The following is a 21,936-nucleotide window of genomic DNA, read 5'->3' as shown; positions in this document are numbered from 1 at the left end:
TAACTCACGTCTGACACTTCGGTACTTAAATTGTCCCCTAAAAAGAACAGAAAATGAAATGTCACAGAAATCGCAAAAAACTGAGTTGCCTTGCGCAATTTTAACTTGTTGCGAAATTTGCACAAAAACACCAGTGTACTTAGATTAAGGTGCGCGTTAAAGAGCGCTGATGGTCAAAATTAATCCAAACGGCGTAGTTTACATTTATGTCGTATAATTTCACGCGAAGCCACATCTTTTTTTCTTTACATTATCTTGAGCGTTTGTGTTGCGTTGTTTATATTGACGGAAGGCAGCGGACATTATTCGTATGAAAAAACGTACTTTGGTCCCGTGGAATAACCGGACCTTTGTTCCATTACTGTCGTGCAAGAAATTTCCGCGCTGTACAGTTACCTTTGTGTAATGTTACTGGAATAAAAACAAGCGTGTGCGTGTTAAACGTCTCCGTAGCGCTAAAACGCTGTCAGCCACGTAGCTTTCCTCAGTAAACCTATCAACTGTCCTACATTTCATGGAGAACTGAATAAAAAATTCGAATGAATATTTGAGCACGCAGTGCACAAAGTGCTATTTCAACTCATCGTGCAGGAATACGGGCTTTCTTTTTGTTCAGGGGCATCCAGAAGTAAATAGTTAATTCAGTCGCGCAATACAGCAGTGCGTAGTTGGTGGAACACAAGCTAAACATGTACAAATAAAACAACAAGAAAACGTCACCCATTACGAAAACGCCGACTATCGCCGAAGGCGAGCAACCCGCTCGTTGGCAGAATGCGCTTCTCTCATAAATAATTGTAACGTTCCGCGCGCTTCGTGCATTAAATCGGGAATGAAGAGCGCACATATTACCACAAAGCTGCAGTCAACGCATTTTGTTTACCGGAAATCGGGTGACATCGCTCACAACGAAGCGCTGTTGTGCACGTTTGTATACGCGCCGACAACCTCCTATCCACACTAGCGCGGCGACGGTGCTGCCACCTGTAGCCCGATCTCGCGGCGAATCTCACTCTCTCGCCCTCCATGCTGCATGCGATGCCTTCAGCGCTGTAATCTTAAGGCGGCACCGACCTTTCAGACTTTCCGTTGTGCATGATCTCCGCGTGATAAGGAAGCTGTATGCTCACCATTCGCAATGCTTATGCTACGTGCCTCCAAGGGATGCGGCCGAAAGCCGCGAATGCCGCGCTCTCTGTCGGGGACGCAATCTCCGCAACAAAGTTCACCTGTGCCGAAGAGCCCAGCGTAAGACGAAGCGGTTTGCTCAGAGGCACCATTGTCGCGAGTCACTTTTAAAATACCTGAAAGTGTATCTCCAGTGTTTGTTATCTACATTTATTATACTATAAGAACATTTTTAAACGTACCATCTGAAACGCTGTTGGCAGCACTGCGAGAAGCCGGGGAAAGAGTCACAAAATGTGAAAGAACGCAAAGCAACATACGACTTTGTCATCTGCGTGGCCGCCCCATCTTCTCGTTGGCCCAAGGAAATGTGCGCCGCAGTGAAGTGTACTTACGGGCCGACGCGCAAGGGCGCGGCGTATGCTCAACATACCAAGATTTCTCGCTTAAAACAAACAATCACTTCAATTAAATTTTCACGAATGTCCTTTGTTTACCTTTTCATATGAGTGCAAGCAGGCATTTTTACTTGGACCGCATCACCCATTTGCATGCTGCATGTGCCTCTCACACATTTTTCATTGTTTGTACCTCTTCCTCTTCAAAGCTACTCGGTCATCGAGTTCGACACATTTCTGACACGCTTACTGGCAACTATACAGCTGTGTGTTGCAGTTATATTCTTCTTAAAGACTTCGTAAAATTTTAAATAAGTTATTAAACTGGGCGCAGAATTGCCGTATTGCTTCATCATGAAGCTCATGGCGAGGCAAAGTAACGGACGCTAATGCAAGCGAATATGAAAGCGCCATTCCTTTTCCGGCAACCAGCAGAGATTGAACGCACCAAGTTTAGTACCGCATTTTTTAGGGATATTTTTCATCAGTTTCGTCCCCCTCGTCAATAGTCAAATCACCCCAAAGGACTGAAAACGTTTTTTGCTCGCAAGAATACTCTAGACGGGCAAATAGTACACTAAAAGGATTGCCCACAATTTTTTAGAGCAGAATCTGAGAGGGTCGAGCGTGGACGTTTCGCACGGAGTGCGACCCCAATGTAAAGACAACCGAATTAAATACGTAACTGACAAGAAACTTCGCACGCATTACTTGCTTGATAACGCCAGGGCATGCTGACAATTCAGTTTTTAGGAATTCGCTCCTTATGATGAACTGCAAATCTTCAGGAGTTTTGGCAGCGCTCCATGAAGCACACATTGCAGCTATAGGGAGGCTGTCTCCAATTCATGAGGAGTGAACCTATTGGCCAAGTTGTCCTGCCTGAATCTAACTTTGCCTATTGACTCCAGGTAACTGGAATTTCAGTTATTGCCAATTTCTGTGAGCCCGGGTTAACAAAATTATATTGAGCTTGAGCAAGCTCAGTGTCGGCGAATTCGTTCAACTTAACGCTCACGAGGGGTGATTTGGCATGCGAAAGCGGAGCAAGTATGTCTTGTGGGTTCGCATGAGTGACCGCCGTTTATAGTGACTTATGAATAGTCTTATAACGCTTACTTTCCATCAGCACATGAACGCGCAAGCACGACAATTGGCAGAGAAAAACAGAATTATAGGTGACCAAGGAATTCAATCCCTCATCGTGTAAAGCCTGCGAAGACATGAGGACAAAAGCTGTAATGACGATCACGCAATCTTAGCAGCGCGAAAGACACGAGCAGACAGATGTCCCCTCGTGTCTATTGTGCCGCAAATATTTCGTAATCATGGTATGCCCAATCCTACACTCCTCTGTATGAACGATGTCAAAAGAATAGGAAAGAACATGCGATTGGCAACCAACGTCACATTTATAATGTTAGTATGATGTGAAATATCCGTAATTTATTCTGACATTTACGCGCATAAGTCACCCAGTGCCGACTAAGCGGACAAATTTCGCTCCTTAACGCAATTATCAAATAGGTAAACTATAAAATAGGCAAACTATCGCGTTGCGGTGGCTTGCGCAAGTCGTTTCTAGGCGGCCGCCTTCGGCTCTTTGTTGCAGAAGCGCTGGAATATCAAGCTCAACCGCTGTACGTGTAGAGCGCGTCACACAGTGCCTCGGGCCGACGCGCTCACGCGCACTTATCGCCACCACACAGACCACATTCCTGACAGAATCCATGCACGTACACTTGGCGTGTGCGTCACAGCCTCCTTGAAAACAACAGGCCTCGCTCGCACTTTCACGTGCTTGGTATTTCGCAGAATTGACAGAGCAACTTGGCACAGAATAAAGGCGCAACACGTGCACTCAGAAAGAATGGACACGCAAGGACACCAAGCGGACGATGGGACGGGAAGAACCCAAGCTTCCTCTCCCGTTCTGCTATAGAAGTTCTGCGCTTCACACTGAATATGTCGCACCAACGAGGCCACAAATGTGTCCTTGCTAAAAGACACCGTGTACCTACATTCACGTGCACGCTAACGAACCCCTAGCGAGGCAGCGATGCCTCAGAGCTTGAGCATGAACCTCGCATGCAAGAGGTGCGTGTTTCGAATCCGCGTAATTCCCCACCGATTCAGTGAACGATCATAGCAATTGTTGGTGTTTTACGTTCCGAAACCACGATTTGATTAAGAAGAACGCCGTAGGGGAAAGCTCCCGAAATTTTGACCGTCTGGTGGTCTTTAACGTACACCTAATTCAAAGCACGCGGGCCGCAAGCATTTCGCCTCTATCGTAATGCGGCAGCCATGGCCGGGATTCGAGCCCGTGTCCTTCGGGCCAGCAGTCGAGCACCATACCACTGTTGCGGGTGACACAGTAAACGAATATCTGACAAGTATTATTACGGAGCGTGCAATAACAATCGGAAGTACGGTGGTAAACTTCCACAGGGGACGATATTAATTTTTGCCTGTTTAGGAAACGTCCCAGTACGAAAGCCTCGAACCCTCCAGAGAAAATAAGACAGGACTCTCGAAGTTAATGAAAGGGCGCAAGGTAGCGGACATAAGAACTGCATAATATGGATAGAATTCAACATGCTCTAAAGCGGTGAGGGAAAAGCTGGGTACAGGCAAAAACAAGGCGTACGCACTAAGAGACGAGCAAGGAAACGCCACTGCCAATGTGGATAGGATAGGTAAAGTAGATCAGGAGTTCTATAGAGATATGTGCAGTAGGCGGGACAACCAGGACGATAATGCACCAAGTGCAGAGGAATCAGACGTTCCACTAGTAGCGACAGGGGAAGCCTCGGAGGGTGAGAGAAAGCCTCTGGTGAGGAAAAGCTAAAATAAGGTCTGTTGAAAGACGGTCGACAGATTGTGCTAGAAAAACTGGCCGCCCTGTGTACGAAGTGTCTCTTGGCGGTGAGGGTACCAGAAACGTTGAAGACGGCTAACATCATCTTAATGCGCAAAAAAGGGTATGTTAAGGACATGAAAAATTACAGGCCGATCAGCTTACTCTCTACACGCTATTTACAAAGGTAACAGCTAATAGATTTAGGAGCAGCTTAAAATTCCATCAACAAAATGACCAAACAGGATTTCGTACAGACTACTCGAGAATAAATTCTATTCGCGCTGTCAATAAGGTGATTCAGAAATCGGCGGAATGTAACCCACCACTATATATAACCTTCATATTAAATTCAGTTCAATTGAGTTAATTTCGCCATCAAAACAAAACATGATAGCCGAGGAGACCGCGGTAAAAACTATCTTTCGATAGTTTGACAACGCCGTGGACACCTTCAACAAACAAACACCTTGGCGGTATCGCAGCCGCATGAAAAGACGGCATAAAGAACGTTTCTCGTAGTGGAAAGCGGAAATAAAGTATGAGCTGAACAATACAAGCAAATGCAACAATAAGTAGGAAAGAAAGGACATTATAACATACAACTCCTTGATTTATGTCGCGGATACAAAATGAATGCAAACAAAGTGAAACATCAGGTGCAGTGTAATTAGAGTACATGGTCATCATTTTATAAAAATATCACGTAACAACATTACGTTATTTCATTCAAACAAGAAACAATCCATTATGTAGCAATATTAAGAATCTTGGTAAAGGAAACGTTCAAAAATTGCTTTTATTTTGTAGTCTTTTCTAAACGATGTTCTCTCTGGGTAAATTATTTAGAAGTCGTGGCAATTCATTTTCTAATAATTACTAAACATATTGTGTTTTATACGTTTGAACAATCTATTAGTCAGTTTGCCGTGTTGTGTGGGTGCGCAGCTGGAGGCACATTGCCATAGCGACATCGGAGGTTATCCTGGTCCTGGCTGTTGCTGTTTTGCTATGTCTAGCGAATTTTCTGTTTCTTTCTTCCACTATTTCTTTCTTTTTCTATCTGTTATTTCTGTATGTCATCATTGTCTGTTTATTTATGTTGCTTTATTTCTTTTTATTTCTGTCTCTGTATTTTTCGCTTCCTCTTTCTTTCTGTCTCTTTCTCTGATACTCTCTTTCCCTCCGTTTTCTCGGTCTCCCTTTCATTCTCTCTCTCTCCCTCGCCCTTTCTTTCTACGCTATGCTTTGCTCTCTCCCTCAACTTCCTCCTCACCACCACTTCTCTTTCCCACCCCCTTTCTTTAATACACTGTAGGAGGCTATTCCCTGCTACCGTGCCTGGATAGTCGAGTGGTTAAGACGCTCGCCTTCGGATCGCGGTTCCCTGGTTCAAATCTCGCCTCGCGAAAATTTTTTTCTCCTACAATTTCTCTCTTTATATTTATTTGAATTTATTTAGTTCTCTCACTCTGTACTGTTTTCTCGCCCATCCCGCGCCGGAGAAATTGTCGCATGTGTTTTGGGAGCGAAGCAGAAGATGAAGAAGAGGACGAAGAGGCCGCGTTCTGATGATCATTTTCTGTTTATGACTCACGGACTAAAGGCCGCCTGAAACAGCTCCTCGGTCAAGCATATACAGTGGCTCCACATCCCCCATAGTACTCCATAGACGTCAGACTCTAGAGTTTCGCAAGACGCGTGGCGACACCTGTCGAAGCAGTATTAGGTAGTACAAAGCCCGACTGCCCCGCACAGTTTGCTGTGGGACTAGGTCCAACCAGCAAACGCGAAAAAACGATTGAGCTTAATATTGCGCGTGTTTGCGGATGTAACACTCAGAAAAAGAGCTGTGAATTTCTCTCCGCTAGTCGTACGCGCCACCGAACTGCCATGAAGTGCTTGCTGGATTACTCACCAGAACGACTGCAAATCAAAAGCAGACGAGACTGCTCCGTACTGTAAGAAAAAAAAAGGAGTATGTGTGACTCTATTCGGGGAGTTCTGACTTGCCACGTATGCGAGTCTTTTTAAAGAGGCACGGTGGCTCTCTTGGTGGGTCAGAGTCGGCGCGCTCAAGGAGAGTACCCTGTCCCTCTTGGGCAGAGTGGAAGAACTCTTATCCGAAGGATCACATTACCACTTATGAGGGAGTCAGACGACTCTTGCCGGTATAGAAACAGCGCCGAGCGAGCGTGCTCGGGGCTCGGAGTCCACGTTCGCATCATGTAGTGCTTACTGTGCGGACGCCGAGTGCGGCCTGTGAACTCGAGTTACAGCCAGCGCCTCCCTGACCTTGGCCGATTGTCGCCGTTTACGCGCCAAGCACGTGCGTTGTACACACAGCGGCCGGGCCGAAGCTACGGCAGTCGCCGCGTCGCTGCTGCCTCGTTCGCCTCGCAATGCTCTTGCTTAAATATCCTGTAGCGAAGCGTTGCAAGCCTGTAATGGGTCGCCCTCTCGAGTGCTTACTAGTGGGTCGTTCTCTTGTGCTCTTCTCGGACAGCACGCTCCTCGCGCTCAGAGTCGGCACCGCCTTGACTGTCGCAGTCGTGTATCATCGCCGAGTGCCCGCTAATAAACGTCTTTATAATTTGGTGGAAGGTGCTAGGCTTTCACAACAACTTCGGCCCTCATTCGATGCCCCTGGCTCTTCGATCCCGTACCCTGCCGCCTACGATGCCTCAAGACGCCTCCCAGCAAACGCCCCCGCCTACACCGACCTTATGTCCAGGTGTCCCTCGTATCCGCGACCCTCCGGTCTTCACTGGCGCAGATGGCACCGACGTGGAGGACTGGCTCGCGATTTACGAGCGCGTGAGTGTCCCCAATAAATGGGACGAGGCAGGAAAACTGACTAACCTGGTTTTCTACGTCGCGGGTGTGGCGGGCTTGTGGTGCAACAACCACGCATCAGATTTTGCCCCGTGGTCCGACTTCAAGACCGCCATTATCAATGTGTATGGCCGCCCTGCCGTTGGTAAGCTGCAGGCCGAACAGCGCTTACGTGAACGCGCTCAGCAGGCCGGTGAATCATTCACCAGTTACATTGAAGACGTCCTCGATTTCTGTAAGAAAGCCGACGCCACCATGTCCGAATCTGACAATATCCGGCACATCATGAAAGGCATCCACGACGACCCCTTCCCCATGCTGCTCGCCAAGAACCCCAGCACAGTGGCAGAGGTCATAACGCTCTGCCAAAGCTATGAGGAGCTGCGCCGGCAGCGATCGATGACCCGTCGCTCTTCATCACGCGACGCCGAGCTCGCTGGCTTGTCGACCATATCCGACCACTCCGCGTTGCTCGCAGAGATGAAGACATTCGTGCGCGAGAAAATCGCGCGCCAGTTCTCTCTGCTGGACTTTGCTCGCCCGCACTATGTTCAACAGCCGTCGACCACACTTCTGCCTCCGCTCCGTCGAGCAATTGAGCAAGAAATCACAGAGGTCATGCCCGAGTACCACCAGCACCATACGGCTCCTGCACCCTTGAGTTACGCGCAAGTGGTCGCAAGAACGCCCTCAGCAATCCCTACGGCTGCCCCACACATTTACGCCGAAGCCTCCGCTCGACCTCACTCTTTCGAAGCGGATGTACCGGTAACCTGCGCCGACGTCACGCACAGGCCACGACTGCAGCCCACCATCCACTCCTATCAGTTGCCGCCCCCTCAATCCCGTCCTGCACCATGGGCGGGCCCTGCCCCAGCGAACCGATGGCGCACACCTGACAACCGCCCCATATGTTTCGCAAGACTTGTGTTTGGGCAAGTTGGTTCATACATGATACGGACATACGAGCGCTATGGGACGGGGACACAGACAAGAGGCACACAGGATAGGCGCTCATGAGCGCCTGTCCTGTGTGCCTCTTGTCTATGTCCCCGTCCCATAGCGCTCGTATGTCCGTACCATATGTTTCGCATGCGGTTACGCCGGCCACGTGGCGCGCTATGGCAATCGCGTGCCCGCCTAGAGTCGCGTCGCCTGCCACCAGCCAGTAGAACCGCCCATATCACGACCCACCTACGCCTCTGTTGCCGACATCTCGCTCCGCTCCATCCGCCCGCCGTTCACCGTCACCACGACGCCGCTCGCTGTCACCGATGCGGCCACGTCTGCTCCCACGCGACCAGGAAAACTAGTCGTCGCAGTCCAAGAGGCAAGGGCTGCGATGCTATCGAACTGCGAAAGCCCTCAGCGAAGCCCATCGAAAGTGATAGACGTGTTTGTGGACGGTGTTCGTGCATCTGCCCTTATCGACACTGGAGCCGCCGTATCCGTTATGGACGCAAAGCTTAGCCGAATACTGCGAAAAGTGACGACGCCACTTTTGGGGCTCTCCCTCCGTACAGCCAGCGCCCATAGTATTCACCCTACAGCGGTGTGCACAGCCCGCGTCATGATTAAGGACGCTATGTACGCCGTGGAATTGATCATATTTCCTGCATGCTCTCACGACGTCATCCTCGGATGGTATTTTCTCTCCCGCCACGACGCCGTCATTTATTGCGCACCTGCCGAAATAGAACTCTCACCATTCTCTACTTTGACGCCGGCAGACAGTCCATCGGCTGCGAGGAAGGTACTCGTCAAAGACGACATCAAAGTGCCTGCAAACACGTCAACGGCGGTGTCAGTCTACTGCGCCAGTCTATCCGACACCGTTGCACACCTCTCGCCATATGACCGTGTTTGCACGAGGAAAGGCTTGCTGGTGCCTTTCGCGACCGTTCAAGTCACCCAGGGCATCACCTATATTTTTAGGGGCGAAGCTCCTTATAGCGGCACCCGTTCGTCCCTCGTAGCGTAGTATGTAACCAGTCTTACGCTTTGACCTGCAAGGTGGTGCCGGTGGGAGATTTTTCCTGTGCGTTGTTGAACAATAAAAAATTCGCAGCGTTAGCTAAAAGCCGACTTCTTCTGTCTCTCATTCCCATTAGCAGCCATTCTTTACCTCCAAGGCAGTGCCTGGTGAGATTTCTCCTGTGCGTGATTAAACAATAAAAATTTTGTTCAAAACGCCGTTGATTGATGAAATAAACCAACAAAAGACGCCAGATGTTTTGTAAAAGCAAAACGAAAGAACGCCAGATGTTTCTAAAGCAAAACGAAAAGACGCCAGCTGCTTAACGAAAGACGCCAGATGTTTTCTAAGCAATGGTTTTCTAAACAATGAGAATTCACAGCGTACATGTAAAATTAAAGTGCGCTGCAAGTCGTCATAACTCATCGAATCTTTAGTATAAACGCGCCCGATCTCACGTCGGTGATGATGTACTGGGCAGAATTCACGGAAGATTCACGGTTTACCGATGAACCTCCGCAGCTTCGCCCACTCATCATCATTCACTCCGTGGATATGCTGTGATTTTTTAATCGACCTCTCCCCGTACAGTGTTACGTTGGTGCGAAGGGAAATGTCTCGTCAGCGTGGAACCCCTCGAAGACGCACAAGTTATGGACGAGCCCGATGACTCGCACGGCCGAAGTTCCAGTACGCTCAGTACTGTTTCGACGTCTGGTTCATCACACGCTGACGTATTTTGTTCCTCCATAGCTGACAACCTTACGCAGGTCCAGCGTTCCCAGCTTCCGGACCTGTTGGAAGAATTTCGCCCTTCTTTCGATGTCGCTCAAACTTCTCTCGGCCGCAGGTCGGCCGTTACGCATGGCATCGACACTGGCGACCACCTACCACTGCGGCAACGTCCATATCACGTATCTCCCGCCGAACGCCGTGTAATCACCGAGCAAGTCGACGACATGCTTCGACGCGATGTATTTCGACCCTCTAACAGCCCCTGGGCGTCTCCTGTCGTTCTTGTTGCGAAGAAGGACGGTTCTGTGTGGACTACAGACGACTCAACAAGATCACCCGTAAGGACGTGTATCGACTGCCGCGAATAGACGACGCGTTTACAGCCTGCAAGGCGCCGAATTCTTTTCATCTCTCGATTTGCGTTCAGGGTACTGGCAAGTACCTATTGCTGACGACGCTCGACCGAAGACCGCCTTTGTCACACCCGATGGCCTGTACGAATTCAACGTCATGTCATTTGGGCTGTGTAATGCGCCCGCCACCTTTGAGCGCATGATGGATACCGTTCTGCGCAACCTGAAATGGCACACGTGCTTGTGCTACCTCGACGACGTCGTCGTGTTTGCTCCGGACTTCTCCACGCATCTTCAACGCCTACGGCATGTTTTGACGCGTTTGAGCGACGCCGGTCTGCAACTGAATCTAAAGAAGTGCCGATTTGCAGCACGGCAGCTGACAAGCCTCGGCTACGTCGTGTCCAAGGACGGAATTCTTCCCGATCCAGCCAAGCTTCCGGCCGTGACCGAGTTCCCCAAACCTACGTCCGTCAAAGAACTGCGCAGTTTCGTAGGACTGTGTTCCTACTTTCGGCGCTTCATTCGAAATTTCGCTACTATCATATCGCCACTGACGAAGCTCCTCGGAAGTAACGGGCACCTCCATTCGTGGTCGTCAGAGCGCGACGACGCTTTCGCAAAGTTCCGTCGTTTGTTGACGTCGCCTCCCATACTACGCCACTACGACCCTACGGCCCCTACAGAGGTGCACACAGACGCTAGCGGTGTTGGCCTTGGCGCTGTCCTTGCGCAGTGAAACCAGGCTTCCCTGAATATGTCGTGGCATATGCAAGTCGTACGCTTACTAAAGCCGATACCAATTACACCGTCACCTAAAAGGAATGCCTGGCGATCATCTGGGCCCTTACGAAATTCCGACCTTATTTGTATGGTCGCCCATTTGATGTCATCACCGACCATCATGCACTATGCTGGTTGTCGTCATTGAAGGATCCCTCAGGCCTCTTCGCCCGCTGGGCACTTCGCCTACAGGACTACTATATCCGCGTGCTGTACCGCAACGGACGCCAGCATGCTGACTCCGACGCACTCTCGCGCTCCCCCTTGCCTGACGACAATACTCCCAGCTCAGTGTCTCACAATGCCGTTTCCTCTATCGACATTCACACCATCGCTACTGAACAGCGCAAGGATCACTGGATTGCCTCACTGATAGCCTTGCTGACTGATCCATCGGCGACACCATCCACTCGCGCGTTGCGTCGTCAAGCACACCATTTCGCCGTTCGCGACGACCTCCTCCACCGACGCAATTACGGCGACGGCCGCCAGTGGCTACTCGTAATACCCCGCAGTCTGCGTTCTGACATATGCGAGTCGTTCCATTCTGATCCGCAGTGTGCACACTCTGGGGTATCGAAAACCTACCACCGCATTCGCCAACGGTACTTTTGGCGAGGGATGTACCGATACGTGCAGAAGTTCGTTCGCTCCTGCATCGATTGCCAGCGCCGCAAAACTTCAACACACCTGTCGCCGGCAGGTCTGCAACCTATACCTTGCCCTGACCGGCCGTTTGGGCGCGTTGGCATCGATTTGTATGGGCCACTTTCTCTAACGTCGGCTGGTAACCGCTGGGCCATCGTCGCTGTTGACCACCTTACGCGATACGCCGAAACTGCCGCCCTCCCAGCGGCTACAGCGCGCGATGTTGCCTCCTTCCTGCTACACCGATTCATGCTGCGCCACGGTCCACCCCAGGAGCTGCTCAGCGATCGAGGTCGTGTCTTCTTGTCCGAAGTCGTCGAAGCCATTCTCAAAGAGTGCAACGTTGTTCACCGTAAAACTACTGCTTACCACCCGCAGACGAATGGCCTCACCGAACGCTTTAACCGCACGCTCGGCGACATGCTCTCGATGTACGTCGCCGCCGATCACACAAATTGGGATGCCATTCTGCCTTTCGTCACCTACGCCTATAATACCGCCCCTCAGAGCACTACTGGTTTCTCGCCCTTTTTCTTATTGTACGGCAGGCACCCGTCGCACACAATCGACACAATCTTCCCATACAAGCCGGACTCGTCTGAGTGTGCGCCTATTTCTACCACAGCAAGACTTGCTGAGGAGTGTCGGGAGCTTGCCAAGACATTTACTACGCATGACCAAGAGCGGCAGAAGAGCATTCGCGGTGACACCACCACTTCTGCGCCCACGTTCCTCCCTGGAGCACTCGTATGGCTCTCGGTCCCTACCACTGCACTTGGCCTCTCTTCAAAATTACTGCCGAAATACGACGGCCCCTACCGTGTCGTCGAACGCACGTCCCCGGTCTACTACGTATCGAACCCCTTGAACCATCTTCGGACATGCGCCGTCGAGGGCGCGACATTGTGAACGTGGAGCGCCTGAAACTCTACCATGACCCGCTCATAGTGACAAGCAGTTATGTCGCCAGGCGGCTCCCTTTTCGTACCCGGGGTAATTGTAGCGAAGCGTTGCAAGCCTGTAATGGGTCGCCCTCTCGAGTGCTTACTAGTGGGTCGTCCTCTTCCGCTCTTCTCGGACAGCACGCCCCTCACGCTCAGAGTCGGCACCGCCTTGACTGTCGCAGTCGTGTATCACCGCCGACTGCCCGCTAATAAACGTCTTTATAATACAAGTTCTTATTGTAGACGTGCCTTTACTTGTGAATACGCATATCATCACGCAACCAACGCCCGGACATCTACTAAATGGTGACCACGGACTATCGAAATTTTTACAATCATTTTCCTGGCTGCGACAACGATGAAAACCACCGGCGACTCCAGACAAGTATCTCCCGACTCTGCAGCGACACAAGAAATCTCCGCTGTTTCTTTTCGGCTTCCGCAATTCTGGCCTGCTGATCCGTCTCTCTGGCTGGCGCTAGTAAAAAAACCAGTTTGTCACGGCCCGGGTAACGGCTCAGACATCAAAATTCCAGCACGTGCTGTCTGCGCTTCCACCGGAGATCGCCAGCGAAATCAGAGACCTCATTCTCGCCCCACCGGCGACGAACGAGAAGTTGTCAGCCGAGCTCCTGAAGCGCACTTCGTCTTCAGAGAGGCAGCGTCTCCAACAGCTGCTTTCTGCTGAAGAACTGGGCGACCGTAAGCCTTCCCAGCTTTTGCGCCGTCTTCAGCAGCTTCTTGGTGAAAAGGCCACCTCTTTCGATCAGGACCTGCTACGAGAGCTCTTCCTACAGCATCTGCCTTCGACCGTCCGCATGGTGCTCACCGCTGCAGCGGACGTGTCGCCATGTCAACGATCGCTGACCATGTCAGCGATCGCGACCACTTCCACAACAAGTGAGGCATCTCGCCTTTTGCCACCAGGCCTGCAAGCCCAAGCGACGACTTTCGCGGCCAGATCGAACAGCTATCCGCTCAGATAGCTACCCTGTCTGCGCGCTCTCGATCCTCGTCACGCCGTCGCTCCTCTTCCCGCCGGCGCTCCTCATCACAGTCTCCGCATCCCGGCGAGTGTTGGTACCACCGGACCTTCGGTGCAGCCGCCCGAAAGTGCTCATGTCCTTGCACTTTCGCGGGAAACGCTCCGACTCACCACTAGAAGCGGCGAGTGGTGGCGGTCCAGCAAGCAGCCGCTTGTTCTTTGTTTCGGAAAGGCATCTGGGCTCCGTTTCCTCGCGCACACGGGAGCTGAAGTTATACCCCTGTCACACGGGCACCAGCGAACTTCGTTAAACTCCGTGTATGTAAAACTCTGTTAAGAAGTTAGAAGGAGACGGAGTTGTGGAAGTGTCACACGGCCATGACAAGGTTGTAACAGTTGCCGCGAGGGGCTCAGTTTTGCGCTGTTTGATTTTCGCAGAAATATCCCAATTCCATCTCTACGTGCTCTTTTGTAAATGTTCGTTGCGCGGTTTTTTACCAGACATTATTAAGTAGGTCTGAAGCGAAAAAAGCATTAAAATTTCTTTCGAATGAAAAAGCATTCGCTAAATGTAGCGATGCTGACAGCCACGCTGGCCACCTTGTCCCTAACGCTGTGCACGCTGTGTTTGTTTACAAGATTCGCCGTGCTCGACGACTGGCAGTTTTGTAGCCCGTATACGAAAGTTTTCGTGTTTCATTGCCCCGTGAGAGCACATTTTGTTCTGTGTATACTGTGCTGTGTCTTCAGCCATGAGTGGCGAAGTGGAAGACGTGAAGTGGTGCGATATTGCATTGGTAATGGCGTCGATCGGCTCCATGAATATTGAGATTGAGGCCGCTAGAGCCAATGTGCGCGCTATCAGGCACCGTCTCGTCGCGAACAGCGTGACGCTCAACGCGATAGCGTTGTCATCGAGGCGTGCGTCGAGGCGAGGTTGGGCACACCCACGATTCTCTCGCTGGTTTGAAGACACGCTGCCAAAGCTAGGAGGGCAGAACTTCCGGCAGTCATTCAGAGTTTCGCGTACAACGTTCAAATATCTCGTAGACGTCTGTACGCCAGTAATGCAACGAGAAACTACGAACATGCGGGAGGCGGTGTTTGTGCAAAAAAGGGTACAAGTTGTGTTCCTCTGCTGAAGATAGAACAGTCGCCAATTTGCTTGACCTGGGCAGGTCGACTGTCAATACAATATATAGAGAATTTTGTGACATCGCCGTGGAAGCCCTGTACGATCAGTGGGTCAGGATGCTTGCAGCTGATGAAATGACCGACCTCATACGGGAATTGTATGCCGTCACTGGCTTCTCTCAGGAATTTGGTGCACTAGATGGCTGCCATTTCCCTGTCTCGCCTCCCAAAGAAAATGCCATCGACTACTACAATTACAAAGGCTGGTAAGTGTGCACAAGTTGCATCAACGTTGAAAGCTGGACTGGTTAATACATTACTGAATGCGAAAACTTGGTGAACACACGACGTACATGGAAATATAATGTGATGGAAGAGGCCAATCGTATGTTGTATAGTTAAGTACACGTTTTTTTTCATCTGGATTCGCCCATGACTATGAACATCTAAATGCCCAAATAAAAAAAATATGAATCAAGTCTATCAAAATTATATCAAACGTAGGATGCCTGTTTTGCATAACCTTTCGTACGCGCTTAGCATAATTCCACAAGTTAGTTATCGACGATTTCACGGTGTATCATTCCAGCACCTAATTCAAGAACAGTTTTGTTGTAGCATGGGCACAATTTACACGCCACATCTCGTCTTATAACGCATGTGTACACAGCACTGGCATATTTCTGTTACAATCATAAACAATGTGACCGTGAAGCTGTTTATGCATTGCTAACTCTTTATTGATCATAATATTAATATAATTGCATGTACAGTGTGATCTTATCGGCTTTGGTCGACCACAAATATCGCTTTCGATTCATCAACGTCGGTTCCCCAGGCAGTTGCCACGACGCCTATGTCTACCACAGCTCAAGCTTGCCAAGCACTGTGACAGGTCCAACATTTCGGAGCCCAACAATTTGCGTCAGCAGTGTTGTTGTGCCACCATTAATCTTGTGCGATCAAGCATTCCCGCTGACGCCCAATCTGATTAAGCCTTTCCCCGGTTCCACCAAAACCTCAGCCGAAAAAGCGTTTAATTATCAGCTCTCAAGGTCTAGGCGAATTGTTGAAAATGCCTTCGGAAGACTCAAGGCCCGTTTTAGATATGTGATTAAGCGTATGGAGTGTGAGGTCACCAATGCTGCAGTAGTTATAAGAGCGTGTTGTCTGTTGAACAATATTTGTGAACATTTCAATGATACTGTATCCCAACAGTGGATAAATGAAGCAGAGCTCCAGAACACACTGTACGAGCAACCACACCACACCACAGGCATACAAGTTGGATGTGGCAGATATGTCAGAGATGCACTCGTGCAATACTTTCAGCAGCACGGAGGTCATTCGATTTAAAGCGAATCGGGCATGCAACCGGAAATAACTTATTGCTCTAAAAGACGCCAAGAAGCTTCAGCTGGAGGCTCACTAGGTTTACTAGACTGCTTTAAAGGCACCATTGAGCCTGCTATATTGCTGTGAAAGTGTTTTTAAAACATCCGGTGAGCTTCATATGGTGTGCCTTGGTTGCTCTGATGCAGCAAGTATTGCTATTCTTTTTTTTATTGTATGCAAGAGCAGTTTTCTTTTTCTAATAGTCATCTTCCTTCTTTGTTGTGCCACACCCTCCCCCCCCCCCCCCCACCATGTACCACACCTGTGTATGTTCTCCTTTTATTTCGGCAGTCTATACAAATTTTGCAAGTCTGCATCTTTCATGTACCGTCCCCTTGTATTTGTGCATTTTCGTCCCCATTATTCTGTTCCTTTTTGGGTCTTGTAAAGTATGTCCACCAGTTCTGAAAAGCAAACAAACCTTCGCTGTCAATTTTTAAAACTGCGAAGGATTGTGGAGAACGTATTTTGAAAATTTATCAGACTTGTCATGAATTCAGTATCATGCTTACATGGAACTTTATGTTGGCAATGTATCTGTAATCATAAGGGCATGTTGTATCCTTTTTTGTCAGCAGTTCGATCAGCGAAGCACATCAGTATGTATACTGATTGAACAGTAAAGGCCCCAAATAAACACACATTTAGTGGTGCAATTAGTGGCGTATATATTTATGAAAATATTTTGAAAGCAAGTCCACAAGTTTCTCTTGCGCTGCCACTTGTCGTTCACTCAAGCCCTGTTCGACCTGCGTGGCATTTTCGAGAGTTGAAATCAGCTTTCCTTGCTGTTCAAGCAGCGCATTTTGAAAGCTTTCATTTGTTGACATCCGCATTTGCTTCTGCACTCGGCGCTGCTCTCGTGGCTTGCTTGTGATTGTACTGGTGCCAGGCTGTGGTTCCTGTTGCAGCTTCGAGGCACTGCTGCAGCCCTCTGTCAGGGAGCTACTTTCAGTAGCCTCGTCTTCATCTGAACAGTGACTTGACCCCGTCTCCATGCTCAGAATGATCTGAAAGACAAAAAATTATCTGTTAGCGTTTCCCATAACATTAAGCTATTTTCAACCTAATGTGATGTTTGTGATGTCACACATTCTTGAAACACTGCAACAATGAAGCATGCAAAAAATGAACTAATCATATGAAGTAGCTTCCAAAAGACACACTCCAAACATTAGTTGTGCCAAAATGTTTGTTCTTTCGGGGCATATTATTGCAAATATTTCGTCCCTTGCTGCAACTTATTTCTTACCATTGCTTGTAGATATCAAATGCCCCTAAACAGAGTTCATAATCACGATGTACAATACAATATAGGCTTCTTTTTAAATTGTCACATTTCAAGGTTGCATTGTGCAATCAGCAATATCTTGCATTCCAAAAGGGAGAATGCTGAGGGCATAGTTACAGACTTTCAAGCCACAATTACAGATTTGAATAAGGTCAGCGTCAAGCGTAGCAAATTGCCCACATTAATGGTATCAGAAAGAAAAGCAGTTTAGTTGTGGCACGGGCAAATTAGTTATTATGGTGACGTTATCTTTTGCAACTGAGTTACATACCTCCTCGACGTTTCTCTTCGGTGACGGGCGACTCTCTTGCACGAGAGAGCGGTCATTGATGGGGAGTGTCCCCAACAATTTGTGCAATTCCGTGAAAAATGGCCAAGCACTGGGTGCAGATCCGGTAGTTCTGTCCGGGGATTCCTTCCTGATAACACAATTTAAGATTAGGAAAACAGTGATTTTATGTAATAAGAACATTCTCTCTGGACTCGTGTACAAAGCTTTCGGTTCCTACTCTAGCAAGTGAATGCGCTGCGTTATACATTCGTGTCATGCTATGCGTCACGGTTAGCAGCCTTTATTCCCCTTGGCAAAAGGAGCAGCCTGTACACCTAGAGGTGCTGGCCTGTATTGTTGCATCATGCTAAAAATGAAAACTGTGAACAATATAGGCAAGACAACCTCTATGTATGTTTGATGTTTCGCAATGAAGACCCGAATAAAGAAAACTAATAGCTCGCGTACGCAATTTTGCCCGATCATATAGCTGATGATTTCATGCATTCTTTTCAAATGCTTAGAGATACTAGGAACACTCAAAGAGAAATTAGGGCGCTTACGCAAGTAATCAGTCGAATACTTCAATGTTCTTGGTGACCCAAATGTACGTATTTTTTAAATGCGAAGCATTTCTTAGCGAACCTCTGGCACTTTGAGCGTTTCTATCTACGTATCTACGTATCTATCTAGCCGCCTACGTCTGGGTGCTCTCATGATTGCCTCCTTAACTTGGTGTAGACCAAAATTTGCATGGGAGGGTAAGATGATTTGACAAATATGATTGCCGGGTCATGAGATGAATAACGTTGAAATCCTGTCGCGTACGTCGTCAAACACTTTCCACTAGACACGTGTGGCACATATCCCTTTACCAAGGCCACGGCGTACGGGTATGCGCCACAGGTGATTGACAGTTTATATCTACCCAGGAACGGCGAGAACAGATATTGGTAACTTAAATGCTAGAGCGTTAAGGAAAACCAACATCGGCAGTGTTGACTCAACGAATGGGAAGAATGAAAATTAGGACCCCAGCAGGAATCGAACCCAAGCATTCTGCGTGGCAATCAGGTATTCTACCACTGAGCCACGCCAGGTCTATAAACTCGTTTGGAAAAACAGCCTTTGCAGGGTAATAACGGTGCAACGTCAATTGTGGTTCTGGTGCTGGCTATCTAATTTTACAAGAAAGCAATAAACACTAAATGATACTCCTACGATGTGTACTCCTACGATACAGGCGTCATATCAGATTAACGTTGTAGTTCCAGTGTTGGCTCCGCTTTTATAGCAGTCAAAGAAACATTACGTTTGTATTCTTATGATTCAGCAAGCTATATTGAAGCATTGCTCGACCCCGGAGGAATACATTAACGAAGGTTACATATGATATCCACATCATCGCACCGTAAAGTGCACTTCGTCCACCAGAACGACGCAGTGTCCTCTTCATTTCTTACGAGGCTGGGCGATGGCCTCATGCTGACCGAGGATGATGCCAGATTGATTGACGGCCGCTTTGTAGACTAGGCTACGTAGGCCACATGCGCCCAGGTTGTCTACGAATACGACAAACACCATCCACTGATGTTGGTCTACGTAGCAATATCCAGGCCTACCAGCCTCGACGCCCTATACCTCCCCAACGCGAAGGGTGGCTTTAGGTTCCGACATGTCGCCGGCTCTGTCGACAGACAATTTGTCGACGAAATGAGTGAGGCATACACGAATTCCAACAGCTCTACTATACCACATACTTCACTAGACATGGACCCCTCATCACCACGATCACGACCGGATCCTATAACAAGTCATGACCAGCTGCTGGTGCTCACTGATCACGGTGATGATGCCCTCGTTCAAGAACTGTCAAGAACTTCTTGCACACATACACACGGGTTCGTGAACCGTGCGTGCGTTCTCGGGACACTTATAAGCACTACATATCAGCTTACCGCTTTTGGTGTTGGTAATACCCACGTTGCCATTGGCAGCGTTACCCAACCGTAAACAACTGATTATATAGCACATATGCGGCTCTTCAACATATATATGTGTGCGTATAAAATTTATAAAAATCTTTAGGGTCATTTTCTAACGTGTCGCTGAGTAAAAAACTTACGCCACAGTCACCTACTCGCCGCATGCTTCGCATAACATCGACTCCCACGGTACGTGGGATCTGCCGAATTTTTCGCCCTACCGGCGAGGCGTGTTCAATTTAAGTGACTAACGCGTACGTGCTCGAAGCATCATACTATATCTGTACCTCAAACTACCGTCTTTAAGCCAAGAAAAACCATAATATGCAGTTCATCTAAGCGTTCTGTGGACGGGCTTTTTCTGTATAGAGCCAGATAACCTTCACGATATGTACCCGCATTTACGTCATTCCAGATAAATAAAGTTGCACGCATAACACGCTGAAATCACGGAATGCAACGTTAGAATATGTAAACACAACCAGAACCTCAAAATATCTAACGAAATATAGTGCGCGCGATAACACTAGCAGCAAGTCCCGACAAAAACTCACGCGGGTTGTTGGCACACATCAGCACACAAAAGCTATTAGCAACACACGTGCTTATCTGCAGTATGCACTTAACAGTGTGCGAACTCACCCGTATTTCTGCGTGAGGTTGTCAATTTTGTGCTACACTTGCCGGCGTGTTCTCACAATACCCCTTTGCGCAAGACCTGTGACAATGGCGTCATACACTCTGGAGTTGTGCTTCTCTCCTCTCAGTTCGCTAAGGTGGTCCTCCCACAGTCTTATGAGCACCCACGTCTCGCTTTCGGTCTATGTCACTGTTGAATTAGGTGGGGCCCCATTACCCATGCCTGCAGCCGTCGGAGCAGGTGAAGACGACGCAGCGTTGTCACTCATTCCTGTGCCGTTGTCAGTCACGGGCAAAAGCAAACACTGCGACAACGACCGCACGCACGGACGAAATATATTTAAATGGCGGCGCGCGGGGCACGGTGAAAGACAAGGGCATTGGTGTGGAGAGTAGCTGCACTCTGGCGGGCGTATATTTGAAGAAACGCACGTTATGAAGGGGTCTTGCAACGAAAGAACGTTTAATATTGCTAAAATGTATTATTGTTTTGACCGCGGCAATTTAGTGCTCGAAGTTTTTTTTCTGACCTACAGACCACTGGCGACGAGAGTACTTCGTTCCGCTGCTAACTGAGAACGCCGAGCTTCGTGTGCGAAATGCTCCGTTTACCTTCGTTGTCTTAAGGGAGGCCGTGTGACACGGTCCGCATCTCCGTCGACATAACGATGAGGAAGGTTAACGAAGTTCGCGGGTGCCCGTGTGACAGGGGTATTAGCGTTGTTCCACCCTCACCTGCATTGCCGAAGAATCGCCGATCTGCAGTTACGCTGAAAGCCGCCAACAAGGCCACCATCATGACTTACGGTGAGCGCGCTCTCACGCTGAACATTGGACTCCGTCGCGTTCTCCGTTGGGTTTTCCTCGTAGCGGGCGTTTCTTACCCAATTTTCGGAGTGGACTTCCTTCGTCGTTTCGAACTGCTCGTGGACATCTTCCGCAAGCGCCTTGTCGTTGCTAAGACACATCTAACGGTGCAAGGTATAGCGTCAACAACCGGCATCACCGCCGTTATCAACAAGCCACCTTCGTCAGTGTACTCGACGACTTTCCAAGCTTGCTTCCCCCGTCCAATTTTCTGCGCCCTGTCAAGCACGATGCTACCCACCACATTATTACCCCAGGACCGCCTGTCCATGGTCGTTCACGACGCCTCGCACCAGATCGACTCAAGGGTGCCCGAGCTGAATTTGGTCACATGCTCGAGCTTGGCATTGAGCAACCTTCATCAAGTCCTTGGGCTTCTCCGCTGCACATGGTTCCCAGGAAGTCCCCAGGTGACTGGTGACCCTGCGGCGACCACCGCGCGTTGAACAACGCCACCGTTCCTGATCGCTACCCAGTGCCTAACATCGCGGACTTCACAGCACCACTGCATGGAGCAACCATCTTTTCGAAAATTGACCTGGTCAAGGCCATAAGATACTCGCAAATTCCCAAGACTGCTTTCATAACACCTTCCGGCCTTTTTGAATATTTGCGGATGCCCTTCGGGCTCTGTAACACCGCTCAAACAATCCAGCGGTTTGTAGACACAGTCACCCGAGGCCTGCCGTTCTGCTTTGCGTACATCGATC

General features: G+C 49.1%; 1 protein-coding gene across 1 annotated transcript; it reads left to right on the top strand.

The window, feature by feature from the left end:
* The first annotated feature begins 14,895 nt into the window (after positions 1 to 14,895).
* Positions 14,896 to 16,134, top strand: LOC125760313 (uncharacterized). The gene is made up of 2 exons (XM_049420199.1): positions 14,896 to 15,044; positions 15,552 to 16,134. The coding sequence occupies exons 1-2, from the start codon at positions 14,896 to 14,898 to the stop codon at positions 16,132 to 16,134; spliced, it is 732 nt and encodes a 243-aa protein (XP_049276156.1).
* Positions 16,135 to 21,936: the final 5,802 nt, after the last annotated feature.

This window comes from Rhipicephalus sanguineus, chromosome 10, assembly GCF_013339695.2.
Source record: "Rhipicephalus sanguineus isolate Rsan-2018 chromosome 10, BIME_Rsan_1.4, whole genome shotgun sequence".
Taxonomy (NCBI): domain Eukaryota; kingdom Metazoa; phylum Arthropoda; class Arachnida; order Ixodida; family Ixodidae; genus Rhipicephalus; species Rhipicephalus sanguineus.
The sequence above is the reverse complement of the archived record's forward strand: the minus strand, read 5'-3'. Positions and strand labels throughout refer to the sequence as shown.